This window comes from Zophobas morio, unplaced genomic scaffold, assembly GCF_036711695.1.
Source record: "Zophobas morio isolate AGI-343-1 ecotype UQ-CSIRO unplaced genomic scaffold, CSIRO_AGI_Zmor_V1 ptg000002l, whole genome shotgun sequence".
NCBI lineage: Eukaryota > Metazoa > Arthropoda > Insecta > Coleoptera > Tenebrionidae > Zophobas > Zophobas morio.
The window spans coordinates 23,462,358-23,481,767 of NW_026972107.1; the positions used below are offsets into that span (position 1 = coordinate 23,462,358).

The 19,410-nt window shown below is 31.6% G+C and overlaps 2 protein-coding genes across 7 annotated transcripts in view; one reads left to right on the forward strand and one right to left on the reverse strand.

Moving 5' to 3' along the window:
* Positions 1–1,307: 1,307 nt before the first annotated feature.
* LOC135130948 (uncharacterized) lies at positions 1,308–3,392 on the reverse strand. 2 transcript variants are annotated; one of them, XM_064058429.1, is made up of 4 exons: positions 3,162–3,392; positions 2,459–2,560; positions 2,021–2,372; positions 1,308–1,953 (listed from the first exon to the last, which is right to left on the reverse strand). In XM_064058429.1, exons 1-3 carry the CDS (start codon positions 3,283–3,285, stop codon positions 2,062–2,064), a joined length of 537 nt encoding a protein of 178 aa, XP_063914499.1. In that variant the 5' UTR covers positions 3,286–3,392; the 3' UTR covers positions 1,308–1,953; positions 2,021–2,061. The 2 variants fall into 2 exon arrangements, with proteins under 2 accessions (XP_063914499.1, XP_063914507.1); XM_064058437.1 differs by having other exon boundaries at positions 2,622–3,392.
* Positions 3,393–3,659: 267 nt separating this feature from the next.
* LOC135130906 (proton-coupled zinc antiporter SLC30A1) overlaps positions 3,660–19,410 on the forward strand; it is a 41,396-nt gene continuing 25,645 nt past the window's right edge. For 2 of the 5 annotated variants that reach the window (XM_064058386.1, XM_064058395.1), the window contains exons 1-4: positions 3,664–4,203; positions 8,947–9,129; positions 12,228–12,450; positions 12,506–13,001. In XM_064058386.1, coding sequence (XP_063914456.1) covers positions 8,953–9,129; positions 12,228–12,450; positions 12,506–13,001 — 896 coding nt within the window. In that variant the 5' untranslated portion in view covers positions 3,664–4,203; positions 8,947–8,952. Of the gene's footprint in view, positions 4,204–8,652; positions 8,739–8,946; positions 9,130–12,227; positions 12,451–12,505; positions 13,002–19,410 lie in introns of those variants that run through there. The other 3 variants (XM_064058402.1, XM_064058370.1, XM_064058378.1) reach the window with 3 other exon arrangements.

The following is a 19,410-nucleotide window of genomic DNA, read 5'->3' on the forward strand; positions in this document are numbered from 1 at the left end:
AATTATTGAATTACCAAAAATGTATTTAATTATCAAAAACAAAGGTGGTCATCAACGAACGAAATATGTAAATACAATAATATACAGCGTGTTATTGAAAGGTACGTACAAAATAAAATCGATAATTGGTCTCGAAGTATGGGTGCTAAAAGTAAAAAAAGTTGAGGTAAAAGTGTTCTCCTTTTAGAGTTAAAAATGATTAAAATTTATGTCCAAATTTGTTGTACGCTTCTGATAAAAAGATCATCTTTCGTTTCTATAGCAACATTTAGTCTTGACAAAAGTTTTATTGTTACAGTTGCTAGGATTAACTAAAATAAATTAATCTTACCTATTTTTCCTTCAGTAGCGTCTAAAAAGGTTAGATACGGGTTAATTTTCCCCTTATAATTTTGATAACACAAAATAAGTTTTTCAGACTTCTTAGACTTCGCGAAGAACTGTCAATTTATAAATAACTATAAACTACTAGATGGCTTAAAAATTCGTACATGTTATGAAGCAATATAAAAAAATCTTCTTAAGCGGAAATAAGACAAACAAGTCAATCAACATAAATTTATTCTAGTTTACACCATGATGCATTGCCATACTTTTGCCACAGTATTTTGCTGTCACGGTGTAATTTACACGGTGGCAGTTGTTTCGTATACAATATAAAATCACAACAACGCAATAAATGTCACCGTAGTCACAGCTGACAGTTTTAAGCGTATCTGCAACCAGACATACCGTTTTCAATACGTTTTCAAACAGAATGTGATATAAGATGGCCGCACCAATGAAAACCAAGCGACGCTTTGGCCAGACTCTCTTATTTAGGGTCTCTAATGGTAATAGAAATAGCGCGCCGCCAGTGGAGGTGGGGACAACTAAATCAAAAATTGCGCGAATTTTAAAGGAATCGCTATTAATAAAAGCATGTGAAAGTGAAGTAGAAAATGTTCATTACGATTCAAGCTATTGTCACCGAAATATTGTTAGGGTGACAATAGCTTGAACCATAATGAACATTTTTTACTGAAGATTGAAATGAAACTTTTCTGTTAAAAAAATAATATTTATTGAAACGATTTAATTAAAACTTAATCTAATTAAATCACACAGACAATAATATTTATTCCTACAGGTAACACCCAATTACAGGAATAATATCAGACTAACTAAACTGATTCATGACAGCAACTAAAAAGTATAAATATTTAAAAAACAAAAGTATTTATAACTAATTAAATATTAAACCAAATTTACAATGCAATTACAAATACTACAACTAGAATCTAAATTAATATCATATAAATGTGCAATTTTGTTGAATAAATTTGATATAGCCGAAACTGAAAAGCAAACTGAGATGTTTGTACGGCTAGAATCAGTATAAAACAGAACTATATATTAAATCAATACAGTCTAATTTATTGTGAAATAAATTGTATAAAAGTTGATAATAAAAAAGAGATAACGATAATATCAAATTTGTCTTATTATCAACGGGCGGAATGATGTTTCAGACGCTCGATCCAGTGCCGCCGCGTCGATACTTTGATTACAAATATATTTTTCTTTTGAACTATATCAACATAATATAACATTTCAAGATCACAAATCTGTGTTCTTGATTCAAAGCACGTGGCAAAAAGTACTTTACTCGCGTCAACAATCTTGTTCGTAAATACAAGAAACCTTCAATTGTTTTAACTAAATTTTTGGTCCATGGGACTTTTACATATATGCCCTTTTTACTATTCCAAAAACGCATTGTTTTAATTACTTTCACAGATTCTTCCCACCACTTTTTATGTCCAGAATCAGTCGAAACCCCTCCTTTAAATGGTTTACTTACTGGCGCTTGTTTTGCATTACCATTGAGGCTGTCAAATAACATATCCATAAACAAGATGAAATCTGCAGTTTGCACTGCTTCAGCAGGTAAGCTGTTGTCATACTGAAGACCTAGAAAAAAAAAAGAAAAGAAAAATTATTAGTATTAAGATTTTCTGGTAAATACAATATTACTTACCCCATTGTGAAATACGTTTCATCAAGGATCCCACTTTAAAACTAAACACTTGCGCCATCAATGACACCTTCATCTTGTTCATCGTTTTCTTTTAATTTTGCCACTGACTGCTTGAAACTGTCCATTAGGCGTTTATTCAAGCCAGGGCGGAGTGGAATTTTATTTAATAAATTAATTAATGTCCCAGGTGACGGCAAACAAAAAATCTTGGATAATAAGCGGTATGCTTTCGCACTGGCCTTAAAAAGTGTTAGAGACAATAATTTCTCTTTTAACGTAAATCTGCGACTTTTGGGTTTAAGTTTCTGGTTTCTTAGCTGTTGCTGAATGAAACAAGTTTCATCTTCTACATCTGTAACAATGAAATGATGTTATAAATAATGAGATAATGAGTAGGTATTTCTAGATTCAATAAAATTGTAATTCATGGTTACTCACTTGGGATTACTGGTGATTGAATAAAATCACTAGTTACTGAGGCTGCTTCTTCAACCATTGACGTCAAATGGACGTCATCTTTCTCTTTCCCTTGTAGGACAACTGCAATACAAAAAGTTGTTGTTCAAAGTCTATTGAAAGTAATGGGAATGAACAAATTTACTTTGATATGCAAAGTAATGAAAATGAACAATTTTACGCTGATATGCTTTTCGATGAAACAAAAGAAATTGCAAACGACGAGGCATGCTTTGGATAAGATTTTGGGTTATATTCAGCGGAAGATTGTTCCATTTCTGCACCACTATGTTGCGAAGCTCTCTAGAATTTCTGGGGGCCGGCACATGTCTGCGTAAACGTTTCCCTATCTCATCACAAACATGTTGAATGGGATTTAAATCTGAACTGTCCACTCGCTTATGTTTACATTTTTCACTTTTTGCAGATGAATTTGCAATTGACAGATAACACCAAAAAAAACAATGCTGATAATGGTTTTTAAGAATTTGGCTGGAGGACTCCTTTTTTGTCAAACGCTTATCGAAACAACAACATTTTTTAAAGCAATCAGTTCATAGAGTATGTTATATCGGAAAAAAATTACGGGTGACCCGAATTTTATGCTCGGCAGTGTATATTTTTTATCGCTCATTACTTATTACTGATGACACTTTGTAATACAATTGTAATTGTTTGTACATACCTGCTGATAAACAAATATTCGGAAAAGCATCTCTACGAAGTCCCCGTCTTGTTCCAGGAACATTGAAATCGGTAGAAAAATGTCTATTACACACATATTTTTTATAGATTTCGCTTGATTCCATGGAACTAAAAAGAGGCGCGTTGACATTTTCAATCCATTTTTTCAGCAGCTGTTCCTCTTTGGGAAATCACAAAACGAAATCGCAAGACGAAAAGACAAAATACCGTTCAGTAGAACTTTCTCCAAATTGGCTTGTTTAAAATGATTCATCAACCAAAATCGACATGCGTATTGCTCACTGTGCAATTTTAATTAGCAACAGCGCCCCATATCGGACGCCAGAGTAACATTTAGTAGAGACGCAAACCACTGAAATTTTGTTTGCGCTCTCTCCATAAGACTTTCTTGTCTAAAGTGTGTGGTCTGTGCACTTAACCTCACTTCTGTAGTTTAAAATGACGTGTTGAAGGTGCGTTCTATTGTCGGAAAAAATAAATTGTTTCGTGTATTAATAACAATCGTTGTCAACGTGGTAACAACTCGAGAATTTATTTTCATAACTATCTGTGTGCGTAAAAGTTATCAAACTGATATTTCGCTTAAAAGGAAGTAGTCTAGCTATCCGTTTATTTTCCTTAGTTTGGCAAGTGAACCAATAAAACTACCTATAAACCTCGGTATATTTTCCATGTATTATGTGAAATCTACTTTCATTCGTCGGTTGTTCCGTCAACTGGTCGGAATCAGTTATGAACTGTCTTGTCTGTCGAATTTTGTGACGTACGCTTTTGTATTAAATAATTAACAAGTCCAGCGTTTCCATTAAACACTGTTGTGCTTTTAATTATACACTTTATTAAATTTTTATTAAGTTTTAATCAAAAGCCCAAACTAAACAAAACTATGCTGTGATAATGAGTGTTTTACATAAAACGAAGTGCTAGAAAACAGACCCTTCTTCAAAATTATATGAAAACTAACGACACTTTTTAATTTAATAACATGGTTCAATTAAAGAAGCTGTTTTAAACAAACAAAGGTAAGTTTTAATTTGTATTCTTTTCGTTGGTTGGGGTTACGTAAATTCTAGAACGGTTTTACAGATTTTTATTTGTGAAGTATAAACAAAACATTTCCGTAAAAATATTATCAATAACCTAGTTTTGTATCGATTCAGACAAAATACAGACATTCATTAAACAAAGAAAAGGTAAACGAATTTTGACCCATTTCACTTGCACTTTGTCCTTTGTCAACGTTACCTACACAAAGAACCTATTTAACCCTTTGTTGGAAATTAAAAAAATATAAAACTTAGGGCTATTTTTGGACTGAAGGCTTCATGTGAGGGGCGAAAATATTGCTTATTACTTGCAAAACTTTATTTGTATTAAGATATATTAATTATTCGAACACACTATTGTTTTGAAAATAGACTTAAAAGGCAAACTTTTTAAACAGAAATGTGCAATAATTTTGTTATAATTTATATACTTGTCCAAATTTTGGAAGATTGGATAAATAAAACTAAGAGTCATCCTGCAACACTTTTATATATATTTCTTATTTTTAGAACAGCCTTGCTTTTACATGATGCATTTTTAGGTAGTGGTGAATTTTTGGAAGAATTTTCGCTTGGCAGAAGTAAAAATAAATTCAAGTAATTTTTTATTTCTGAGGATTCGAGCATAAGAATAGTTAAAAAAATTTATGTGGGTAGCATTCAGATATGTACGCGTAAATAATACATTTTCAAAAAAATTTAAAGTCTTCAGGTTAAAAAAAAGACACCGGAACAGGTTTCTATGTCAGAATTTCAGATGAACATAAATAAATTCAGATTTGTAACATAATCAAAAATAAGCAGTATCCTTTGTATTGTTTTTGTAACAAATGGGTTATTTGGCACGAAATATTTATGCATTTAAACTTGAAGAATTTTTCACAGTTCACACTTTTGAACACTAAATTTCTTAAATTACATTTTACACTTTTTTCAATAACGAATAATAAGCCATTTATCTGGAACTCAGTTAATTTCATTAAATGTTTCCACAAAGAAAGTTTTTATATTAGACAAAACTAACATCATTACATGCCGATGTAATTTGCAATGTTAACTTTCTCCTTTGTTTCTCTTTCAAGTCCAGCAGTAACGATTTAAAATCCGCTTATCTAAAACCATTGTCTAATCATTATTTAACTTGCTAAATGATAAAAATTCTGGTGATTGCGTATTGTCTACTTATATTTTTTCCAGAAATTATGAGGTCATTTTAGTATTACCCATTCCTAAGAATTGCGATGCATCAAACCTGGTAGCAAGTAATAAATTGAAGGCTAACAGGTATTGGAAAATCCACATCAGGATTCATTTAAATCTGCTGAGAATTTAGCGAATTATGTCTCGAATTTAATCAAGTGTTTGTTTTTAATTTAATAGTGAGTAGGTATTTTAAAACTATAATTAATTAGTATTTCTCACTGCCTTGTGCAATGTTTTTATGTATCTAGAAAAACTACGTGGACTTTAATGTTTGTCAATTTTTTAGTCAAACATTTTTAGTTGTCCCAAGTATAATTTATGGGAATATGATTTACCTTGTTCAAATTAGTAAATACCTGAGAAAAAGAACTCGGTCAATGTTACTAAAGATCTATAAATTGTCTTTGTTTACGACGTATGCACGTGATGAATCATTCTGTATTTTTCTTTTTTGATTTACATAGTTTAGTCACTGGGGTAAGTACAGAAATGAGTGCTTTCAGCTTATACGGATACATGACGTCATCTTAAACTTTAATAAAGATAATAATCAAATTAGCCACAAAAATGATTAAGTAATATATTAAGTTTTGTGTTAAAAAACTTTTTAGCAGTGAGTATTCGACAGTTCAATAGTTTAATTTAAGGGCAATAGTTTCAGCTGCTTCAAATATTTACTGTATTCTGAAGAAGTTTGTTTTTGTATTCGGTAGACAATTTTTGAGTTTAATAGTCTTCGCTTTCACTACCAGAGATACACATTTATCAAGCAGTGATATAAGGATGAAAAAAAATACTTTAATTTTTTTATCTGCATGATTGATAAAGTTCATGTAGGAACTCGGAGTTTAATATCATTGATATCTATGTACATATGAGAAATAGTGTATCTAAAGTGAGTAGGAATAACATGTATGTATTGATTTTCATGCCTAGAACAATAGCTAATCCTTTAATCCGCTAAGTTTCTCAATTTTCCTTGTCAAATGCGTGGATTTTTTCATATATTGTAAATCCATATTATTTGTATTTCTACGTGGACAACACGAATAAAATTAACATAAGTTTTCTCTAATTACAATAGAAAATTTGTATGATACAGCACTTAAGAGGAGTCCTCACGTTTGCCGGTTATGGATTGTCAATACATTTTCAAAATATAATATCGCCGTTATTAACAAAATTATTGTTAAGAAATTTTAAATATAACGTCTCCACACATTTCGCTGTTATAATGCGGAGGCAGTTTTTTTTAAACAGTTTACTATCATCTTTTTTTTAATTTATGAAATTTTTACATCACCTAAATTTTATAGAAAACATTGTCGACTTTCTTATTGTACAAGCCAGTGTATAGGACATTTTAAATGCATCTGATTATTATTATCACTATTTTGATTTGCAGATTATATAATGTGCACTTGAACTAATACATATATACATGGTAATGAACTAATGAAGGACACAGACAACGCAAAACTTGTGATAAAATGGCTTTAAGTGAAAAAATTAAATTTTACAACTTGTTTGTTCGTAAACCATATTTTTTTTTATGTAGCTCAAATTTGAATTTATTTATAACTCATGTTTTAAACAAATATTTATATAATTACATGATCGTTTTCCGGATTTGAACCGCGTAAATTGAGTTTTTGGGCTTAACGTTTCGCACTTTCGTTGAGCCCAAAAACTCAATTTACACGGTTCCAATCCGGAAAACGATCATCTATTGATTCCGACCGTGGAAGCCTCCGAAATTATTTATGTAATTAATTAAATAATGCTTTGAGACAACGAGAAATACTTTGTGTCAGTACAAAATAAATATACTGTGTGGAAATGTACATATCATCTGAAAAACGTAATTGATCTATGAAATAAAAATTAAATATTCATAATTTTAATATCAATTATGACTATGACTTAGGGTTTCAGAAAACAGCTTCGATTCTTGCCTAAAAATTTACCATTTACCGCTCTTTAACATATTTTTGATAATAGTCACTTAAAGTAAACTTGCTTAGAACGGTGTGAATTCATATAATTCTATGTAGGAACCTAAAACCTAGTCGTAAATTTTCATTCAATTTACGATACAAAATTGAATTGTTAGTAGTCAGCATATCAAAAGACCAATTTCTGTTATTAGCGGCTTATGTAAAAGTTTTAGTTAAAAAACGAAATTTATATTTTTGATACGTGTACTGCTGAAGTGGAGTTGAGGTGGTAATAATGACATTTTATGTCCAACTAAACTTGAAAACAACAAGATTATTTCATATTTGGATAGTTTTAAAGAACATTCTAATTCCTGTGTTTATCAGTTAAAATGTATTTGCCCATTAGTCATGTAAACTCTTTAATTTATGGTTGCCGTGAATAGAAATATTAGATACGATTGTATTAGTTTTTACGCCATTTTTAAACTAATAAAATTGGTAGTGGATAATCCTTCCATGTAGTTTCTAAATATTATTGCACAGACCAATCAATCTTAGACAGATAAGATTTTGATATGTCCAAAGCACAATATTTTATTTGTTACACTTACTCAGTTTCGTTTAACTGTGTGCATCTTTTGGGTATTTCCATAGTAGTATTAAACATTGTTAAAACTTTGCATATGGATTCAGGTATATACATTCTTACGACAGAATTATATTCAAAAACATACATTGTGAACATCAGAATTGTGTAATTGAGGTCATCAGTTTGAAATTTTAATCGAGCAAACAACATAAAAGCCTTTTTTCTAAAATTGTTATAATTAATTGTTTCTTTGAAACTATGAGGAATTATGACATGCAAAAAAGTGTTATCACTTTATGCAAACATCATTAACAGCTATTAGATAAATAGACTTTGAATGTAAAAATGTGTTGACATTTTTATATACGAAATAATTCAGTTGATGAGACAGTTGTCTATTGTTGTTTAATTCTGTCTGGGATCGTTTAAATTAGATTAATGTGATTAAACTGTTTTTGAATTGCCGTCAGCCAAAAATAACTTTAAAATTTACATTTCTACCAACACAGAATTTTGTGTTTCTAGAAGTAAACTAAACTAAAGAATATGACAAAGAAACGTTACATAAAAATTCAATCTCGTTTCATAGTTTACATGAGTACATGTTTTTTATGACCGTGCCCTCCTGCAAATGATAGAATTACAATTCCCGGAGCATTTCTTATCATTTTGCATTGTGCAACTCAAATGTTGGCATTATCGCAAACCAGTTTTGAGAGAATCATGCACTATATCCGGTTTTTAAATGATCATTGTTATGTTGGTTATGTAGGTGCATTGTGAGTATATCTGTAGATAACAGTGTTGCATTTTATTATAACAATTAAACCCTTTTATTTTTTCAACACACCTAGAAAATGCTTTTTACTAAAGTTTTGCTTATGACCATGTGTTTATATAATAAGTGTGTTTTAAACACGCACTTATTGCTATCGTTATAAGAACTATCAGTCCTCTTTATAAATTTATTATTTTTTTTTGTTTCAGTACGCAATGGGAAAATTTTCCGGTAAAAAATGTCGGCTTCTATCGATGCTGTGGCTGACGACAGCGTTCTTCTTCGTCGAAATTGTAGTAGGTTACATAACAAATTCGATGGCCTTAGTGGCCGACAGTTTTCACATGTTAAGCGATGTTGCTGCCCTAATGGTAGCCTTCGTTTCAGTCAAGGTAAGAACAACATCCGGAAATGTATACCTTGTATGCATTTTATTAAAGCTTCCCATCTCTCAGATTTTTAAAATTGTAAAACTCTGTAAGTGTTGTAGAAATTTTATGTCAACTTCTTTATTGTCTTTAGTATCAGATCATTAAAAATATAAAAATATTAGACTATGAATGTAAGGGAAAAATTAATAGTTGCAGTTTGTGAATATACTTGCAATTGGTTTTGGGTAAAATTTACACAAATTTATCTAGTCAGTTAACAAATTTTTGGCAAATGAGGCAAGTTATTTTAATTTTTTGCAAGAGTATGGATTTCTTAAAACAATCGTATAGAAAGTTGCAATTCACATTACGTATTTAACGTTAGTTGCCTTATTTTAATGTTGTAGACAATTATAATTTTTATTTATTTATTAATATTATTATTGAGAAGCACTGCCTACTTTTATGTGTTGAATTGGAAGTCATAAAATATTAACTTTGACTCCCCGCGCTAAATAAGTAATTTTTTAATTCGTAGAATGCGAAAATGTAGGTTTCCCCTTTCTCTGATTTCTGATTATTGTATGTCATATTGCTGCAAATAGATTAGACCAATAATCTCCAAAACTACTGAACAGCTTGAAATTTTAAGTCGACTTCAAGATTATGATGAAGGCGATGCAACGTCAACAAAAATTTATCAGTTTAGCGGCTTTTAAAATCAATAACGTCATCGAAAACGTTATATCCACGATCTACGGTTTAAAACTGTTTTTTATGCGTACTATAAATCCTAAAAATAAAGTTTTTTGCAAACGTCCTTAAGATTTTGATACGACATTAACGTTAATATAATAATTACAGAAAACTCCTAAATTTATTCCTCTCGAAAAAGGTAATGACGTCATTTGAAAAAATATTAAATATGTTAATTGAAAATCGACCCGAAATCCAAAAAATTGTTCCTCTGAAACTGTTAAAATAGCAAAAATAAACATCATAACGGCTCTCAAATTTAATTATCTGGGACGCATTCCTTTTGAAAATAATTTTTCAAGTGTGTAATGGTGGCACAGTTTGGTCCTCAAATGGTTTCGTTTAGCACGATAATTGAAAATTAAAAAAAATAATTTGACGAAAAAATTAAAACTTCATAATAGAGCTCCTAAATTTTGTTGTGAAACCAAGTGTGTAAATAGGAGGAAGCATTTTACAAAAATACAATGCCTTTTTGATGAAAATGAAGAGGTTAGTAACGTAACGAAAGTCAAATCGCACTTTCTCTTACACGCAATTTTAATAATGTTACCCGAAAGTCAATGTTAAGGTGTTCTGTGACAGTCTAATGTTAATAACGCAATTATCAGTTTACGTAACGCTTTCTAAAGTCTTTATAATGAAGGTGTAACACTCGTTGAATTTTTAATAGACTAGATTGCATTTTTTAGGTGTAATTATATACGTTTTTTTGCAGTTTTGAATATTACTTTCGAGTAGGTTTTTAGTAATACACTTTTATTAATTTACATAGTTAAAGTACCTAAAAAGAATTACAGACTCTCGCAAATTTATTGTTAAATTTTCGAGTACATATTATAAAGTCGCGATCTTTTCTATAGAACCACTCCCTAGTGTAAATTTTCAAAATTTGTTTGGTGTAAGTGACCTTGACGGGTTTCTGGGGGAAAACATATGTGTCAAAAATTTGACAGGTTAGATGGCCCCATTGTCAATGTAGATATTTTATTTTAATAAATAGATGAACAGAACATACAGTCTGCACGGGATGCAGTGCGGCATAGCTGAGGGCAACCGAAACATTCGTGTTGTGCTAATTTCGATTGCCATGTCAACTACCGCTACCAACCGCGTTCGGCGTAAAGTACTAGATGACAGGGCTACCAACTTGACTTTTTATCGAGTGGTTCCGTAGAAATGACCGCTACTGTACAATGTTTATATTTTGTACAAATGACTACTTTTATCTCTACATATTTTTATTTCATCATTAATGTTTCCACTAAAGATTGCTAAACAATAATTGTACGTTTCTCAATAGCCGTAAGAATCTAATTCATTTAGTTCGCCGCAAGAAGTGAAGACAAATTCGGCACAAATTTATTCAATCAATTTATAAACAAACACTTGGGTTTCCACGGCTTTCAACAAATTATTCGCGGGATTAGACTGCGGCTGACGCTATTGTCTTTGCCATTTCTATTGAAACACCACTTGTTGATTTTGCTTAAAATTTAGCAATTGGTAACAGCTTTCGGTTGATTGACAACGGTTTTTAGTTAGAAAACTGTCTGAATATGAACGTTGCCAAATTTACGATTAACAAGTGGTGTTTCAATAGAAATGGCAAAGACTATACGTTTGTAGAAAACCTCCTTGTTCAAGCAAATGTCACACTCTAAATACATTATTTTTTAATTTTAAATTTTAGTAAAAATGATTTCATTTTCGTATTTATGAAAGAAGCATTTGTTAAAAAAGGTGATGGTAAATAAAATTACATATGTAACACGTGGATTAGTGCATTAGTATGAATAAAAAACTCATTTACTGCTCGTTCTACTTATATTATAATTGTGTTTCTGACTTACCAGTTGCAAAAATAATGTGATCCTCTATTCATCACACTGTCATGTGCCATCCCGATCTCTCGGTGACGCTTTCTTGTTGGAATATGATATTATATTCATTCGTCCACATTCGTGACGGCATTTGAGTCTATCGACGCCACATTTCGACGTATTAATTTCAAATCACACTATTTTTTTGACAGTTTTGACAGTGGTAGCAACTGTACCTATACCTATAACTATATATAAATTACTATTCTCGAACTATCTGTGTTAAGTTCTTCTCATTTCATTTCCGTTTTTCCATTAATAGGTTAATAAAACATGTACCTTTATAATTCAAAACACCTTCATATTCTATAAATGTAAGTGGTGACTTCAATTAAGAGTACATCAAACGTCGTATATTTTGCAACTCTCGAATATTTATATAAATGTTATAATACCACAGTTAAATTTTTGAAATGTGAGAGACGTAGAAGTTTGTATGTATACAGGAAAATATAAGTTAATATGCTAAATAAAACCCAGATGTCTCCGAAAAAATGGTCGAAAAACACGTTCGGTTGGGCCAGAGCTGAAGTCCTCGGAGCACTCGTCAACGCTGTCTTCCTCGTAGCTCTTTGCTTTTCCATAACAGTGGAAGCTTGCAAAAGGTTCATCGAGAGCGAGGCTATCCACGACCCCCAACTTTTAGTCATAGTCGGTGCATTGGGACTACTAGTTAACGTCATAGGATTATTCCTGTTCCATGGTATGTAACTTCACTTTTCTAACAGTCCTCGTGCTGACGGAGTCTGTCGTTTCAGAACATGGAAGCAGTCACGGTCACTCCCACGGGCGTCTAGCGCACAGCAGAAATCGTCTCACACAACTCGCCATGACGGACGATAACGAGAACGACGAAACTTACCCAAGTCCTCCGCCAGAGAAGTCTTCGCACGGACATTCGTACAGTACTGCCGGACAAATGAATATGCGTGGAGTGTTTCTTCATGTGCTGTCGGATGCTTTGGGCTCCGTTATTGTAATTATATCGGCGTTGGTGTTTTGGCTAACTTCGTGGAAATACAGAAATTACATAGATCCAGCTTTGAGCATATTGCTGGTATTGTTGATAATGAATTCTGTGTGGCCGTTATTGAGAGACTCTGCGCTTATTTTGCTACAAACTGTACCTACACATATACAAGTTGATGCCATACAGAGGAGGCTCCTGGCTAAAGTGGATGGAGTAGTGGGAGTCCATGAGTTCCACGTCTGGCAGTTGGCTGGCGACAGAATCATCGCCTCTGCTCATATTAAGTAAGTAGTAATAGTTTATTTTATATTTTACGCCAATATTATTGAGTTTTAACCTCCCGAGCGTAATCTAAGGAAGTGTTGTAATAGGATTCATCCGACGAATTTGACATTTCATGACCCGTAAAGTACGAGAACTTAGGTCTCCCATTTCCGTGTCTGTCTGTCTAACATTTTTATTAGACAGATAATCTCCGAAACTACCGAGTGTTGTCCAATTTCAAATGTATGTTAGGAATATCGTGTAGATGGTAAAACGCTCACTAAAATTTGTCTGATCATCTCCACCAACATACTAATAACGTCACGTGAACATTTTGCTTAGCAAATACTATTTCAATTTTACAAAATAGCATACTCCTTTGGTTTAAAGATATTGAATTTGTTTCAGTGTTTGACTTTAGGTGCTATGGAATTTCTGTCTAAATAAGTTCAGACCAACTACCTTAAGATATTATTATTATCATCTTATATTATTATTCTTAACAACTTTTTCTTTTATCACTTAGAACTACAATTCGCTGATAATGCGTTAGTTTTTTAATGATGTGTTTGTAAAGTATTTAATTTCACGAATGCTAGAAACCGCCATGTTTATTGGGTTTTAATTTTACGTACAGATGATGTATAGCACGTTTCCCACATTTTATCGACCCATTAATTCTGAACAAAACACATACAACGAATGAAGAAAAATGTTTGAGTTTGAAGTCAAAAAATTGATCTAACGTTGAAATTTTCATAAAGGTTCTTAATAATGATTCAAACAATTTGAGCAAAAAACGTCAGAGAGTTTTAAGGCAAGTGTGATGTACAAAATCAACAAATAGTGATTTTTTGGAGACTATTGGGTTGTTGGTTCACTGATTAGATATCAAATTCTTTAATGTAATGCACAGTTTTTTTATTACTGTAAGAATATTTTTCCAAAGGATATAAATCTATAGATTTAGGTTATCTCTAAAACGATTCACCCCACAAAAATTATCACGAAAAACTGAATGTGTCTGTAAAAAAGTTATACAGATAACTTGATAAGTGAGAAAACTTGGAATAGTCTTACAACTAAAAGAACGATAAAAGTCCCATATAGATCTCATTTTATTGGATTTCATCAAAGTAGTTAAATGTGTTCCTTTTAATAAAGGTAAAACTTTTCGCAACAATGACTGCTCAGTCATTGGATTGACTAAAAACGCTAATAATAATAAGAATGACGTCTGGGCATATAGTAGAATTAAATATATGTATCAGCTTTTACTGATTCCGTTTAAGAATTTTTGATACAATACATATTTCATTTTCTTTTTCATGAACGTAGTAATAAATAATTTGCAATCTTCCGTCCTGAAACAACGAAGGAGCTCTTTGATCTACTTAATTCTTTTTTAAATAATGTATTCTCCTGGGTCTTTCATTTCTAAGAACTTGGTAAATTGCTTGCATAATCTCAAAATTTATTTATGGTATAAACTTGTCATCGACCTATAACTGTACCATTAGAACCTCGTCCCCTTGACCATTGTGATGAAAACTGACATATAAATTGAAAAAATCTTGTCAAATTCGTTTAATACTTCGACACTTTTCAATGCATTGGCGAGTAATTTGATTTTCAGCTATGCATAATTGTTTTTCTTATTTTTTCTACCATCTCACTGACTTATTTTGAACTAATTTGTTTTGATTTGCGAGACGTTGTAAACCAAATCTGTTTCCATTTTTCTCTTTTACCTATAATAACACCATATTTGTTACAGAGAACAAAATGATTTCTAATGCTATTTCTACTTTTTTACATTTTCGGCACGTAATCGATCCATCCAAATGCCTAAAATAACTGACATCAAACAACGATTTATAATTTACTTTTTGCTGGCCGCAGTTTCGACCCAAAGTGATAGGGGTAAATTCGCTTGAATTATTAACCAGTGTAGTGTGTCAGTTAGGGGGTGATTCTTCTCATCTTGTATTTTATTGATGACTAAAATTTACAGATTGTTATGTAAAAATTCTTGGAACTCCCTGTGTGATTGAAGGTATTGTGTTCTTCGTTTTTTTTCATCTGTAACTACATATGAAACTTAAATTTCGAAGTATTCAGATTTGTGTCTGATATAATAAAGTTCTCTTCTATTTTAAGTTAATTGGTAAAGGCTGTAAAATATGGTGACTTGCCCAACACGCATTTTAAACACAAACAAATTTCAGGAAGTCTTCAATAATCCATCTAATTTTTTTAATTGTTGCTTTTTGCTTAATTTAATATCTAAAAAAACGACATTAATGTGTTAAATATGATTAGGATTAAGGAAAATCCAAACATTGCTGATGTTCGAATCGATGATCCCACGTAGTCAATTCGTAGATTTTATAATCATTTACAATAATTAGCAGTAAAGTGATTTTTTTCTGCACCAGTAGGCAAGTAAATTGGGTAGGCTTTTAGAGAATTTTACAGGTGTATGTATACACTAGAGACACATTGGTTTCAGAAAATTTTAATATAATGTTATTTGCGATCGGATTTGTATTGTTGGGGATACTGGATCGTGCTTCATTTCTATTATTAGTTCCTTCTCTATTTTGTCCTTCATATTGTATCTTTGTGGTAATATCAATTTTTATTAATTATTGTTAACTAACAAGGTCAATGAATTTCTCCGGAACATGTGGTCAGTATATTATTCTGGATGTGGTAATCTTAGATAGGTTGTCATTTTAGCATTTTCACTATGGTGTGAAAACCCACTGCTGGCTTATTGCATTTCCTGTTTTGATAGTTATGAAAATCCGCAATGATCTGCGCTTCATAACAATGACAGTTGTTTCCTGTAAAAGAATGAAATGGATGATATTTTGATCATCAAGTACTAAACGACCTGCAGTAGGTGTTTAAAAAAAAGAAATCGATATTACTGTTCTTCTTTCAAAAAGTTGCATAATACTAGTAACAAAAATTGGTCTAAAGAGTTTAGACAGTACTTCCCTCGCTGTCGGAAACTTGACGACTGCATGCCTATTGTGTTTTTTTTTCTCATTACATTTTTGTAGTGGGAATTTAAAAAAAAATTGCGATGACGTCATCAACATTTTTGCAAGGACACGTATATCAGTTGGGATAGATGTAGTGTAATACTAAGAATAAAATTATTATATTCTCAAATTTTCGGGAAAATGAATTGGGTCGTTTTGAATATTGATTTGTAATAATCAATAAAATAACGAAACAATTTACTCACGTATACGTATCAGAGGCAACTGAAAATCGTGTATGTATAAACATTCTTAATTTAAGATGACAGGCGTAACAGCATACGTGAGAGTCAAACAGAGAAACTGTAAACAAAATGACCATCGGTTTTATTGCTTCGACTTCCGCTTATTATATAAAACATTGGGTTTTATTTTAATTCTTGACGGTGAAATTCACAATTGGTTGATTATAAACATGTCTATTTCACATTCGCGGAACCAAGTGAACGCATAAAACAAATGCAGGTCTGTAATGTTAAAGTCGATGTAAATAAGCGTGCTACCCTTATGTTTCAACCGAGTTTTTCCTTTAACAAATTTTGTGTCTACCAAATGGGGTTGGTTGGGGTGTAATACTAATAATAAGTGTTGCCTTTAATTTAATCAATAAAATAAATTGACTTCATTAATTTTTTTGAACCACCTCTTAAGAAAATCTAAAAAATATGAATGGAATGATAAATCACAAGTACAAACTCATCATATTTTTTGCATTTTAGATAGGATTTATTCAGCAAAATTTAAGGGTGACGTCATCAATTTTTTTAGGAGGGATGAACAAATACATTTTGAACAAAAGTTTACCATGCTTATAATAACTTTAAAATATTCCCAAGATTTCAAAGCATTCGGTTTTGTAATTCCTGATTAAATCGATAAAATAAATTCACGCCTTCATTAATTTTTTTGAGTCACCCTGTATATGCAAATCGAAAAAATTTGAATGGAATGATAAATCACAAGAAGAGACTCACCATATTTTGTACATTTTAGATAGGATTTTTTCAGCAAAATTTTGTGGTGACATCATAAATTTTTTAGGGGGGACGACCAAATACGTTTTGATCAAAAATTTACCATGCTTATGATAATTTTAAAATATCTTCAAGATTTCGAAGCATTCGGTTTTGTAGTTCCTGAGTAAATCAGTAAAATAAATTTACGCTTTCATTTATTTTCTTGAATCACCCTGTATATGCAAATCCAAAAAATATGAATGGAGTGATAGATCACAAGTACAGACTGATCATATTTTGTACATTTTAGATATGATTTATTCGGCAAATTTTCGAGCTGACGTCATCAAGTTTTTGGAGGGGATAAGCAAATATATTTTGACTAAACATTTATTATGCTCTTTATAACCTTAAAACATCTGCAAGATGTCAGAGCATTCCGTTTTGTAGTTCCTGATTAAATCAATAAAATATATTTACGCATTCATTAATTTTTTTGAGTCACTCTGTATATGCAAATCCAAAAAATATGAATGGAGTGATAGATCACAAGTACAGACTGATCATATTTTGTACATTTTAGATATGATTTATTCGGCAAACTTTCGAGCTGACGTCATCAAGTTTTTGGAGGGGATAAGCAAATATTTTTTGACTAAAGTTTTATGATGCTCTTTATAGCCTTAAAACATCTGCAACATTTCAAAGCATTCTGGTTAGCAGATTAAAAATTAAATTTCAAAATGTTGTTTTATAATTTTGATTTTTTTTCCAAAAATCTGGACGTTTCGGGTGAAAAGTCGATTCAGAGTTGTAAACTACATGTGTAGGACTATGTTATTTTATACAATTGAAAACCCATTTACTATGTACAATTTTGAAGTGACGTCATCGCATTAGTGGTGGGGATGATTAGACAAATTTTGGTTAACGTTTTACCATCTACATGATAGTCTTAATATAAGTACAAAATTTCACAACAATCGGTCGAGTACTTTCGGAGATTATCTGTCTAATAAAAATCCGGGACAACAGACGGACAGACGGACAGACAGACGGAAATGGGAGACCCATTTCTTCGTCTTCTAGGGGTCATGAAAGATCGAGAAAACGTAAAAGTAGAGAGTCGGCCGACGGACTCGATTACAATACTTCCTTTGCTTACGCTCGGGAAGTAATAAAAAACATTTTGAATTAGAATTTCTTTTACTAGTTATTTTTTTTTTGAGTTGTAACAAAAAATGGAAACAATATTTAAATCATCCGTGGTAATTCTGTACACGTACACAAATAATTCAATTTTCTTGGATGGAAATGTTGAACATCAGTATTTGATCAAACATTTCATTAATTAGTATATATTATCAACGAGTAGATATATGGAGTCTGACGTTATGCTGCCTCTCAAACGCTTATGAAGTGCAGTGCATAGTTGTAGTGGGAGTTATTCGACGACTTTTAACATATTTTCATTGTCATTCATTTATTTTCATGAACTCATGACCCCTCGAATACGAAACAATAGGTCTTCCGTCTGTCTGTCTGTCTGTCTGCCATCTTTCTGCATTTTCCTAAGTAACGAAACTACTGTATCGATTGTTGCCAAATTTTTGATATATGTTATGAATATCGTGTAAATGGTGAAACATTAACCAAAATTTGTCTGATCATTCCCACCAAAAACGTGATGACATCCCCCCAAAATGCTGAAATACTTTTTTGCTGTTAGTTATCTGTTTTGCGGGGTGTTATTTATGCCGCTGGTTTTATTTTGTAGAGGTTATCACAAAATAAAAATCGCAAAATCTAATTTCATTTTTCAAAGAAGCGGGATTTGTTAGACTGTACTTCAGAGGCGAGGGAGTTCTGTCGAAATCACCTTCGACCATTTTTTTTCTAAACAACTGGTCTAAGCTTGAGTCCAATTATTTTATGAACAAAAGAATGACCCCAACGAGAATGTGATAAGAGATAATGCAATGTCCAGACTCATAAATTGTTACTAATATCTCTGTGAAAACAATTTCCTTAAGTCTACGTGAACACAACAGTGTACGAGATAATTTATTCAAAAGATAATGCAGAGGATTGACTATGTAAATTTACCAGGCATATTCAGCGTATACTTTTTGACAATGATTTGCACGAGGAACCAACACCAATCTTAAGTACACACATATTGGTAATGTTAAACGGACAAATAATTGCCAAAAATTAAGATAATTAATATAATATACTAGCGCATAATGGTAAGAGGAAAAATATTTGCTATGAAGATAAAGCTTAAATATCATAAACTTATGAAGATGCCATATTTCGTGATTTCCTACACGTGGTTTAAGTTAATATATAAAAAAAAAAATTTACGTTCATCACTTGGTAGAAACTAGAAAATAATTTTTTTGGCTACGTTTTCAGTT